The 11,891-nt window shown below is 57.5% G+C and overlaps 1 protein-coding gene and 1 pseudogene across 1 annotated transcript in view; one reads left to right on the forward strand and one right to left on the reverse strand.

Annotated features, from left to right (window-relative positions):
• The window catches only part of TMEM255B (transmembrane protein 255B), a 30,389-nt gene extending 22,551 nt beyond the window's left edge, over positions 1 to 7,838 (forward strand). The window contains exons 5-9 of the mRNA XM_025874775.2: positions 52 to 132; positions 2,258 to 2,343; positions 3,227 to 3,386; positions 6,085 to 6,219; positions 7,764 to 7,838. Of these exons, the coding sequence (XP_025730560.1) occupies positions 52 to 132; positions 2,258 to 2,343; positions 3,227 to 3,386; positions 6,085 to 6,219; positions 7,764 to 7,838 (537 nt within the window). The remainder of the gene's footprint in view (positions 1 to 51; positions 133 to 2,257; positions 2,344 to 3,226; positions 3,387 to 6,084; positions 6,220 to 7,763) is intronic.
• Positions 7,839 to 10,579: 2,741 nt separating this feature from the next.
• Positions 10,580 to 11,640, reverse strand: LOC112826450 (large ribosomal subunit protein uL15m pseudogene; annotated as a pseudogene).
• Positions 11,641 to 11,891: the final 251 nt, after the last annotated feature.

An 11,891-nucleotide genomic window follows, 5' to 3' on the forward strand; every position in this document is an offset into this window, starting at 1 on the left:
CCTCCTGACGGGGGGACGAAACAGCCACATTCCGCGTGTCCTTGTGCCTAGGAGCTCAGGCCCCTCACCGAGGGAAGATGCCAGTTTCTCGCCAGCGAGGTGGGCTACGTGCACGACGCCCCCCAGACGGAGGTACGCGGGGCACAGGTGGCGTGGGAGGCTTCACTCCGCTAACCGGGCCCCCAGGCTCCCTGTGCCCCCTCAGAAGCTGAGTGCTTTGCTTCTGGCGTGCTTCCTGACCCACGGGATGCACCGCGCCTCGCGGACCCACAGCGGTCCTGCAGCCCCCTGCGGGGTGGGTGCGGCCGGCTCACTGACTGCGCAGCCGGGCCGTGCCCTTTACCCGACAAGCTCGCCCGCCGTCCCGGGGCCACTTCCGCTCGGGCGGGCCGTCCTACCCCACCTCTGCATAACTGTGTCAGCCTGACGAATCATGGCCTCCCCACTGTACAAGTGTGGACGAGCCGGGCACCGGGAGCAGACACCAGGGCTCACCCCCAACGTGGCTTGCGGGCGCTCCTCGAACCTCAAGGCCTGGAGGCTCCCTGCTGTCCTGTCCAGGGGGCGGCACCCGTCTCCAAAGGCTGCCCCCAGCCCTCCTGGCCTTTTCCCCGGCGGGGGATGGGGATCCCGAGGCCTCTCTGTCCAGGCCCTCCCGGCACACCCCCACCCGGCCGCAGACCCTTCTGCCGTCCGCCCTTCCTGCCCACACTGAGGTATGGTCACTTGAGGGCCAACTGTTGACCTCTGCTCCTGGGGTCACAGAGGGGCAGGACCCCGTCCTGAGCCCCATCCGTCAGGCCTTCTGCGGACAGGCCTACGTGACCTGGGGCTGCCCTGGCAGCCTCCTCGTTCCCAATCTTCTGTCTCTTGGAGCCGGCCCAGGAGCTTGAGCTAATTCTGATGCCCCCGCCCCCAGCCTGTTGATTCAGTGGACACAGGGTCTGAAATGCTCTAAAGCGTGGCCAGCAGCCTTCCCTGTAAAGGGTCAGTAATATTCCAGGGTTTACAGGCCGGACGGTCTCTGTCCCAGCTACTCAACCTGGTCTCTCGGGTGTGAGGATGGCCGAGGGCAAGGTGTAAACAGAGGGGTGTGGCCATCCAGAGCTTTGCAGAACGGGCAGTGGGCAGTGCCAGGCTAGAGGCCTCCCACCAGCTGACCAGCTCTAAGCCACTGTCCCCTGTGGTGGCACATTTCCCGGGAGAGCCACGTGCTGCCCCGTCCTCCCTCCACTGCCCTGTCCCCCGGCCCCTCAGCCTCCAGCCCCACCTGGGGCCCCCAGCTTGCCCCCTGCTGGCCTGCTGGTCTGGACACTTCCCTTACCATTTGCAGGTGCTCACGCACACCAGAGCACCCCGCGGCCTGTAACCACACGACCTTGAAAGGAAGGCTCCATGGCCAGTGGTTCTGGAGGTGTGGCCAAGGAGGGGCTGGGGCCCTGGGACGCTCTGAGGACCTCTGGGGTCTGGCCCTGCTCCTTCACCTGTCCCAGGCCAGCTGAGCCTGCACCCTGCCCCTCACTTGGCACACCATCCTACCTCAGAAGCTTCTTCTCCTCCCCAAAGGCCACTGTCTCCCCTCTGAATTTCGGTGGTCTCTGCTCACTTACTTCCCAAACACGGGCTGTATGGCTCATGCCACATGTTGAAAAGCACTGGGGGGAGGAGGGAGGCATGTGTTTTTGCTCCAATCTTGCTCTTTTAACATCAAAATCTCCCAACCATTTACAGTGCCATTATGGTAGGCACCCAAAAGGAAGCCTCCATGTTGCTTACCCAAGGCTGGCTTGGCCAGATCGGGAGCTCTTCTACCTGTGGGCAGGAAGAGGTCTCACCTGAAGGATTCCCACCTGTGCTCTCCTGGAGGCATCCCCGCCTGTGCCCTCCTGGAGCTGTCCCCGCCTGTGCCCTCCTGGAGGCATCCCCACCTGTGCCCTCCTGGAGGCATCCCCGCCTGTGCCCTCCTGGAGCTGTCCCTGCCTGCAGGCTTGGTGCCTGAAAACCCTCTCCTTCTCCTTGTCCACCAAACAGTTGCTGCCTGGAGCCCCTGGCTTGGCCAAGCAGGGCCCTTGAACCCCTCCAGCAGGGAGGGCCCTGCCACCCCGCAAACCCACTACACCTGGAATGGGTGGGGGAGGGGCAGTTCGGGAGACAAGGCTCAGCAAGAGGAGCTGCCTGACTGCCCTGGGCGCTGTGGTGGGTCGTGGCTCCCGGGGCGGCAGCCCTGCCCACTGGGACAAGGTCTCTCTGCGTGCAGGTCACCTGCCACCCCTCGAGCGGCCCGTGTCAGCTGAAGGTGAAGAGCAGCACCTGCTACTGTTGTGAGCTCTACAGCTGCCAGAGGTGAGGGGGACCCCTGCTTCCGGCCCCTCGGCCCCGCACCCCGCCAGCTCCCCTGTGAGGAAGGGGAGTGGGGAGAGACCGAGGCTCGGTGAGGTGGTGCAGGATGGGGGAGGCCGTGGCCTCCCGCCCCTCATTGTGGCGCTGTCCGAGCTGGATGTGAGCGTCTGGTTTCTCAGTGATGTCTCCCTGGTTGGCTGGGGCCTAGCTGGGGCGGTGGCGGCGGCCAGGGCTCCCTTCCCCGGGCCTGGCCAGCTCTGGAAGCTCCTCTCCCGTCCTCTGTGGACAGTGGAGGGCTCGCTTCTGACACGGGCTGGGAGGACCTGCCCAGGCTGCGGGCAGCCTCACAGCGCCGTGGGGGCCTCCCCACAAACAAGAGCTCCATCCCACTTCCAAAAGCCCAGACGGGAGAAGCAGCACGTGTGTGCGTCACGGCTGCCGGTCCCCCCCCACGACCCCCATGCGCGGAGCCCCGCAGGCCCGTGTTGGGAGGGCTGGGATGAGGGGGCTCGCCCTCCCGTGGTCACGGCTCAGCCACGAGTCCTGCTTGCTCTGAGGGGACTCAGTCGTCACCCTTCTGCCTGGGCCTGGGTTTGGGGAGCAGGCCTGGGTGGTCCTTCCTGCTCAGAGGCCTGGGCTCTTTCCCCAGAGGGATTTCCAGACGCCCTGGGGGACAGCCTTGCCCCATGGCCCCAGGGTGCATCTGGGCTGGTTCCCGGGGGGTGGCCACCCCCACACACCAACAAGGCCCACGGGGTCTTCCCAGCAGAGACCACAGCTTTTGCCGGGTCCGGTGCACGGGCTCGAGCGCCTGCACTCCGCGCCCTGCCCGGCTGGCCCGTCACCCCCTTGCCGGCGTGGGTGACAGTTGCCTCTCCTTGGGCAGCACGGAGCCCCCTCTCACCTACTATGAGTTCGTGGGCGTGCGTGGCTGTCAGGACGTGCTTCACCTCTACCGGCTGCTCTGGGCCTCGGCGGTGCTGAACACGCTGGGCGTGCTCCTGGGTGTCCTCACAGCAGCTGTCCTGGGGGCCTTCAAGGACACGGTGAGTCGGGCCCGGGTGCTGGCCCTCCAGACGGGTCGGGGCTCGGGGCCCACGTCCGCTGGGGTGGGCAGGGTGGGCCTCCTTATCCTCACCTACAAATGGGGAAGTAGAGGCTCGTGAAGACAGCCCGCAGGGTGTTAGCGACACGGCAAGCCCTCACCGGCTGTTCACAGGAGCGGTTCCTCTGAGGCGCAGGCTGCACCTAGCCGCTGGAGACGCGGGGGGAGTGACCCACCTGCCCCCCCACCGTCTGTTCACCCCACCCCCTCGCCCCCACTGCACAGGGAACCCCTGAGCCTCCTGTCTTGGGGCCAGGGCTTCAGTCCGCATTTGCCCGAATTAGGGGTGATCCCGACGTGCGAACCTGTGAATGGGGGGCTTTAGGGCTGGACGCCCAGCGGAGGCAGGGACTGCTGGCCGCAGCTCCCGCTGAGCCTCCCCGCCGCCTCCCCGAGCCTCCCCTTGGGCAGCGCCCTCCGCCCGTCTCTCTGTATGTCTGCCCCGGGAGCAGCTCGCCCTTGTCCTGTCTTCTCCCTGTGCCTGCTTCTTCTAGATTTCCCACGCAGCACGCACACCACCTCCTGAAGCCGGTCGCCGACTCCGGAGAGCGCACGGCACCCACTTGAGTTGGGAAAGGCCAGTGTGACCACACACGCACACCAGCCCCCCACAGGCCACACCCAAACTCGCATCCGGGCTGGCGCTTCCCGAGTGCTCTGGAGACTTTGGTCATTGGCCAATTTTAGGAGCCGAGTCCACAGTAAAATTGCTGGACGGTTCTATCAGGAATGAAGTGATGTCCAGAAGGGCCACCAGTCAGCAAAGGCCACAGAGCCGTGTCAAAGCTCCACTCCGGACAATTGTCTTTCTCAAACCCAAAGCTCTGGGGTACTGTAAGAAAGAAGGAAGGCTTTTCCTTAAAATTTTACACCTATTGAGTAGATAGTCTTGTAAGTTTAATGGGTTTTATAATTTAAAGATTATCTTTAGGCCCCCGGGGCTGCCACCAGATGCTTGCCCCGAGGAGGGCGCAGGGAGGCAGAGTGTGAGGGCTGGGGTCTGCAGGAGGGTCTCCGGGGGTGGGGTGGCGTCGGGAACGTGGCAGTGCGTTTAACCCAGTCTGGGTGAGAAAGGTACCTTGAGAAATGTGGGCAGCGAGTCCTCAGGCACGCGGCTGGGCCCCGGGCAAGTCAGGGCCAGATGGGCAAGTGCAGGGAGAGAGGCCTGAGCCAGGCTGGGCTCCCAGCGTCCCCAGCAGAGCAGGGCTGCCCAAGCCGACATGTTTTGCTCCCTCATGGGATACCCCCAACCCTGCTCATCCCCCAAACCCCAAAATGGCACAAACACAGAGTCAGGCCCAGCAGGGCCCTCTCCAGCCCACAACACCCGGCCACCAGCCCTCATGGCCCAATCCCCAGGCCGCGGGATGCAGCCTGAGGGATGCTCCCCCACAAATCCTGTCTCAAGTCTCGAGATGCTCCGCACGCACACCCCTCCGTGTGCATAGCTCTAGTCCCCCAGGATAGCTTGTAGCTCAGCCCAGTGCACACAGTAGGTGCTCGGCAGGGTGTGGTCATGAACATGGCAGGCAAGTTGTGGCCCCCCAGGTTCCCGTTCTTTCTTAGAGTCCTTAGTTGACTCTTGGAGTGTGCAGAGGCAGCCTGGGGGGGGGGGCAGGAGGTGACAGGTGCATTAGTAGAGCCCCTCCCTCTGAGGGCGTGCCGGTGCAGGCAGATGTGGGTGTGTTCTTTGCTTCCTTTGCTGGCTCCCCCTCTGCTGGTCCCCTCCCATCCCCACCACTCAGGACCCTGCCTCCACTTACCTTCAGTGGGTGGCCACGAGTTTTCAGATACTCCCTCTCTGCTACCGAGGCCCCTCCCCGACGTGGCAGGGCCTGCCCCATGGTGTCGGGGTGGGGGGAATCCAGGTCTGTCCTTGTAGGGAGGCACCTCAGTCTGGAAGCCCCCAAGCCTCCCTCTGGAGGGCTCTAGCCCACAGCCCCCTCTTGGGGTGACAGGTGGAAGGCCCACGTCCTGGAGTCACTTGGTGAGCTCACAAGAGCGGGGCCCAGAGGGGTTGGGTGCTTTGGTGTTATGTGCACTCCTCCAGAAATCCCTGCAACCAGGGGGCCCAGCCCTGTGCTGTGGTGTCTGGGACAGTGGGCACGTGGGCAGTCAGACCCTCCTACTGCCACAGCAGGCTGAGAGACGCCCCGTAACAGACGCCCCTGGAGGGGAGGAACCAGTGGTGGGGTTTTAAGACTTATTTATTTATTTTGGGGGGGAGCACATGCACATGGGGAGGGGCAGAGGGAGACAATCCCAAGCAGACTTCCCGCTGAGTATGGAGCTTGATGGGGGGTTCGATCCCACACCCCAGCAATCATGACCTGAGCCGAAATCCAGAGACGGACTCTTAACCTACTGAGCCACCCAGTCACCACAGAACCAGCAGCTTTCTTGCTTCTTCACAAAACACCAAAGAGATCCTGGCCTAGCCCAGCACGTTGGCGGATCTCTGAGACAAATAGAAAAATAAAAAGGAAAAATAAGCCCTGCTTTGAGGGGTTTAGTTCTGGCCCGAGAGAGTGACCTCTCCCTTGCAGGCGTCAGAGGAGGGCGGCGGGAGGACAGAGCTCCGCGGGCCGTCGGCTTGAAGCCCAGGGTGGCCGGCTGACGCTCGTCCATTCTCGTGACAGGTCCCCCTGTCGCAGCTGGCCTACGGCCCTTCCGCTCTACCTCAGATCCTCTACAACCCCGCCCAGCAGATCCTGGCCTTCTGCCCGGCGCCCGTGACCCTCCCCACCTGCTCATCCTACCCTCTGCCTCTCCAGGTAGGCCCAGCGCCACCCAGGGGAAGCCAGTGCGCTCCCGCCATGGGCAGCAGTCGCCCAGGACAGCCCTGGTCAGACGGGACACACATGGGGGCTCAGTGGAGGGAAGAGGGGGACTCAGGGCCTCCCCTCCCCCAGTTTAGTTACAAGGTACCACAGCCAGCATGGCAAGGGGCTTGGGGACAATGTGAAGGAAGCATGGCAGACAACTCCAGGCCCCTCCACATCTCCGGTCTCCTTTGCTCCGTGTGGCCCTGGTGACCCGGCCTTTGGTGTCGTCCTGACCTTGTGCATTTTCTGACCCAGGCCTAGGTACTGCGAAAGTTCACCTCAGAGTCCTGGCCTGCCGCCTGGGGCCTGTGAGCAGTTCTTTAGGGGGAACTATGGGAGCTTGCCCTCCAGCTTTACCCACAGCAGTGGCCACCTCCTAGGACAAACTCAGTAGGACACTCGGGCCTGGGGACTCTTGTGGGAAGGGGGCTGTTTGGCAGGGCTGAGACCTCGTTCCCGGAGTGGTATTTGCCTCCAGTCCTGGGTTTGGCTTCTCTGTCTCCGTATAGCTCCATATATAGCTTGGGGGAGCCGACACGCCAGCCCGGCTGGTGCCCTGGGGTGTCCATGAGGTCCAGAGAGGCCTCTCCAGGCCAGCAGCACGAGTGGCTGGGAGCAGGTGTGGGAGGCTCTCTGGAGCCCAGGACACAGGATGCAGCATGCCAAGGAAGGCTGTCACCTGCAGCCAGCCAGGGGAGGGCCAGCTGGGCATGAGCTGAGCATACACAGGCCTCCTGGTCTGGTGCTGTCTCCACTCACCTTGAAAATGAGGCTAGTGGCTGAGCTACCTGGTGTGGGTGGGGCCTTCAAATTCCCAGAGGGTACCCGACCCAGAAGTCTACCCAAAGTCTCCACAAGGCTGTGCCAAGGGACGCCTCCCCCTTCCCAGGAAGCGTCGGCCAGGTAATCACTCAGCAGGTCCTGAGTGGGCACCAGGTCCTGGTTCCATGGGGATGATGGGGTGTGAGGCTTCTCCAAACACCCTGTCCCCAAGAGAGTGAGGCCTGGCTCAAGAGTGTCTTCTCTGCCTCTGTGACATGGGGGGAATGACCCAAGTGTTAAGAAATGAGAGTGTTTGCCCACAACTCCCGTAGCGCTCACCCCTGAGGGCAGGTACATCCCACGTCACTGGGCACAGCCTTCCCTGCCACGCCAGCAGCCACACTCAGCAGCCCCACCTTCCCTGGAGCATCACCCACGTCTGCCTCCAGGCATCCCCTTTAGTCCCCACCACAGTGAGGACCGCGTTTCTTGACCGTGGCCTGTGTCCTGAGGGTTCTGCTCTGCTTCTCATCCCTTTAGTTTACTAAGCCCAGAGTGTGAGACCGACAGCTGTAGGGAGGCTGGATCCATGGCTGGTGGGCCACCTTTGGGGGCAAACCCCAGTGCAGAAACGTGGACCTGAGTGCAGGCTGGATTGGCCCAGTTGTCACTCATCCACTCCGGGGTGGGGGGAGGTGTGCCCCCAAGCGCTGGGCCCCCAATCCTGTCAGGGCGCCCGCTCCCATCTGATGCTTCCCACGAGCTTGGCTGTGAGGACCGGGGTGCACCCCAAGCGCCGGCCCTGACTCGGTCCTTGGAGGTGGGCAGCAATGGGGGGGGTCTTCTGAGACTGGGTCCTAAGCTCTGGGTGGCTCTGGGCGGGTGCCCTGCTCTTGCAGGTCATGATGCGTCTCCTCAGAAGATGTGCTCCTTGTAGGGCATGGGGCGTGATAGGGGACTTCACGTGTCAGCCGCAGCGCTGGCGAGCCGGACCGCCCCATTCCATCCTCAGCCACCGTTGGGGCCTCTGGCTTGTCCGAACACAGATGCTCCCTCTCTGCCCCCTGGGGCGAAGCCTGGGCTTTCCTCCCATGCCTCATCGGCCTCTATCACCAGTGTGTGCAGGATCATAATGACATACACACCAACAATCAGATTTCAAGGAGATGACTGACTGGGGGGCTCCCTGTGTCTCCTGGGGGGAGAGGGGAACTGATGCTCTGATTCCATGACCAACAGAGAGGGAAAGGGAGTTCCTGAAGTGCTGTCATGGCAGCGAAGTACCCCCCGCGTAATAGCAGGGAGGGGCTAGCAGGTGGGGGCTGTTTTGAGCCGTTCATTGAAAGACCTTAAAGGGAACCTACCTTCCCTGCTCCTAGTGGTCACCTGGTCAGGGCACACAGGAGGGGCTCAGCATCTTGATGTGTGCGAACAAAGATGGAAGCAGAGGTTTGGCTGCATCCTATAATCAAGCAGTGCCTTTTCTGCTTTCCTGATGGGGCCACCTGTGTGAGCAGAGCTATCCCAGTAAGGCCTGTCCACCGGACGTTTTCCTCATGATTCACAGTAGTTTTCTTTGTGGTCTGTGGTGGCTTAGTCTGTGGTTCATGGTGGCTTAGTCTGTGGTCCGTGGTGGTTTAGTCTGTGGTCTGTGGTGGTTTAGTCCATGGTTCATGGTGATTTAGTCTGTGGTCTGTGGTGGCTTAGTCTGTGGTGGCTTAGTCTGTGGTTCATGGCGGCTTAGTCTGTGGTCTGTGGTGATTTAGTCTGTGGTCTGTGGTGGTTTAGTCTGTGGTTCATGGTGGTTTACTCCGTGGCCTGTGGTTCATGGTGGTTTACTTTGTGATCTGTGGTGGTTTAGTCCATGGTCTGTGGTGGTTTAGTCTGTGGTTCATGGTGGTTTATTCTGTGGCCTGTGGTGTTTTAGTCCATCGTTCAAGGTGGTTTAGTCTGTGGTCTGTGGTGGTTTAGTCCGTGGTTTGTGGTAGTTTAGTTCATGGTTCATGGTAGTTTAGTCTGTGGTCTGTGGTGGTTAGTCTGTGGTTCATGGTTGTTTACTGTGATCTGTGGTGGTTTGGTCCATGGTCTGCATGGTCTGTGGTGCTTTACTCTGTGGTCTGTGATGGTTTAGTCTGTGGTTCATGGTGGTTTACTCCAGGGTCTCTCAGCTGCTCGTTTCCAGTGGAGAGCTAGTGGACACATGCATGGTAAAGACTGGGAGCTCCCAGCAGACCAGAGAGAATGTTCTCTAGAAGTTTGGTTTGTTCCCCATGGTCAGAAGGGAGAAACAGAGGTGGATAGAGTCCCAGCCATTGGATTCTGAAGCCCATGCTGACAACTCTGAGTAGGGCAGTATTCTCGGGTTCAGCTACAGCTTATGAGGAAATTCCTCTTTCAGAATGCTAAGGCCCTGGGGTCCCTGGCCTCCTTGTGGGGGAGGGGTCCAGGAGGAGCCCCAGAAAACAGATGCGCTGGCCTCTCAGGGGCCCTGGACACCTGGCAGGTGGAGAGCAAAGGGACCACAGCACCACCGGGAGATCAGAGCTCGTAAACACACTGTATTTCACAGAGGGGACTGTTTGATTTAATTATTTATTTATTTAGGCTTTTAAATTTTTTATTTTAAGAAAATAAACAGCCAGGAATAATTTATTTTTCCTGTGGAAAAATTATCATGACTTATTCGAGATGTAATTGCAGCAGGATAAAGTGAGCTTTTGTATGGTTCAGGTACAACACATCTTTGCAAAGCTAAATAAGCTGACCGCTGAATCTTTTACATTAACTGAGTTAAATTTTCACATTACCAGTTGTTTTTATGGCTTATATAATCACTGAACAATTTTTCAAAAATCATTTAAAATGATTGAAAAACAAAGGTCTCCAATATCTATGAAATAAGTAAAATTAGAACACTTTTTCAAGAAAATGGTTAATGGCTTATTATTGTCTACTCTTATCAGATGAGTTAAGAAAATGAATTCACTTGGAATTTTTGCTTCAGTTTTTCTAGTAAATACTGTACTACATATTTACTGTGTTTAAACCTTAAGCTCAAACCCCACATCTTAATAATCCAGAGTTGGAGGCTTTCTACCTTGACACTGGATAGCAGAGCTTCCTTGAGGCTATTAAGATGGGCCACCATTAATAACTGCTTTAACCTTGACTGAGCAGGCTTAGCAATCAACCCCATTCCAGGGATGCTTGGGTGGGCTCAGTCGGTTAAGCATCTGCCTTCAGCTCAGGTGTTGATCTCAGGGTCCCGGGATCGAGTCCCACATTGGGCTCCCCGCTCAGTGGCCAGTCTGCTTCTCCCTCTGTGATTTCTTTTGCTCTCATTCTCTCTAATAAATAAATATCTTTAAAAAAAAAAAGTCAATTCCATTCCACCTGCACATTCATTCTGATATGCAACAACGGTAACACAAGACCTGGATGAAAAAATCATGAGAAAATGAACAAGAAATACCCTAAAAGTTACCATCTTCCTCTGGCAGAAATCCAGGGAGTCTGTTTAAGTGAGAAAAAACCCACACAGATTCAGTTCCCCTATGCAGCCCTTGCTTATTCCATTTTTTATTTCAATTTTAGATAAAAATGGATATAGGGCTACATGGAAAATTAACATCAGCATCTAGAGAATCACAAATCAAGACAAGATGATGAGAAATAAGCATGTTTCAGTCCATTTTCTTCCAGAACTCTTTTACAACTCTGCTTTCCTGGAAGGGAATTCATGAGCTGTAATACTTGAGGAGATTTTCATCTGTAGGTTTGAGGATTTTCTTATCTGCAATATTCACCACCCATCCGGGGCAAGACCAAAGAAAATCTGCCTTGGATCCTTTCGAGTGCTGAGCATTTTGAAGAGTTCATCTTTAGTGATATCAGGTAAAATATAACCATACTTCTTGGCAAGTTCAAGTCTTGCTTCAGGAAATTTGGCAGGATCGGCCAGGTAAACACAATTCTTTGCATCAGTATAATACGGTACCAGTGCTTCAGGCAGAAGCATTCGTTTTGGAATGGGTTGTCCATGCAGAAAGAATGGAATGGTTTACACAGAATTTCTAGACTTCTTGGGTCATAGAAAGCCGTGGTAACAACACCACCATTTTTTTTTTTAATTGCAGCAATGGCTAGTTCTGAAACCAACTGTACTTCAATATTAACTTTTGCCTTAAAGGTGTCAGCACCCTCCTCTACCAGCTGGACACCATAATCCCTTTTAAGTGGCTGGATGGTCACACCTCTTCCACTGACCAGCTGAGTTAAGTCAATAGGTTGAGTAGGATCCACTCGACTCAAATCAATAAGATACTTCAATCTATTGAGATTCAAAGGGTGATACTGGCGTCTGAAGCTATGACCTTCATTAAACCCGCATTTTGGGATTCGAATGTAAAATGGAGTCTGGCCTCCCTTAAAGCCCAGTCTGGGCCGGGTTCCTCTCTGACACTCTCCCCTATGGCCTCAGCCACATTTTCTACTTCTCTGACCTCTTCGCCGTCTTTCCGGTTTCCTGGAGCCTGGATTCGGCTTTAGGTTGGCCAAGCTCACACGGGGCAGGGCCCTTGCCCCACCGCCCTGCACGGGACCGGTCATTACGCACAGAGCCAAGACCCTCTGAGGGCGCCTGGGGTGGCCTCCTGCTTTAATTATTTAAATATTGCTTTTAAGTAGGCATTTTTAACCACTAGAACTTAAGGGGAAAAATGTTAAGAGGTTTGTTGGCAGGTGGAGAAAAACTGGAAATTTTATTGATTTAAAAATGGGCCATATCCAACATTTTTCTTCTCAGAATCACTTTTACTTGAGTCTATGTGTGTTAGTCAAGGTTCCCCAGGGAAATAGAG

The sequence above is a fragment of the Callorhinus ursinus genome, unplaced genomic scaffold (assembly GCF_003265705.2).
Source record: "Callorhinus ursinus isolate GAN/ISIS: 27379988/994484 unplaced genomic scaffold, GSC_fseal_2.0 scaffold79, whole genome shotgun sequence".
In the NCBI taxonomy this organism is placed as follows: domain Eukaryota; kingdom Metazoa; phylum Chordata; class Mammalia; order Carnivora; family Otariidae; genus Callorhinus; species Callorhinus ursinus.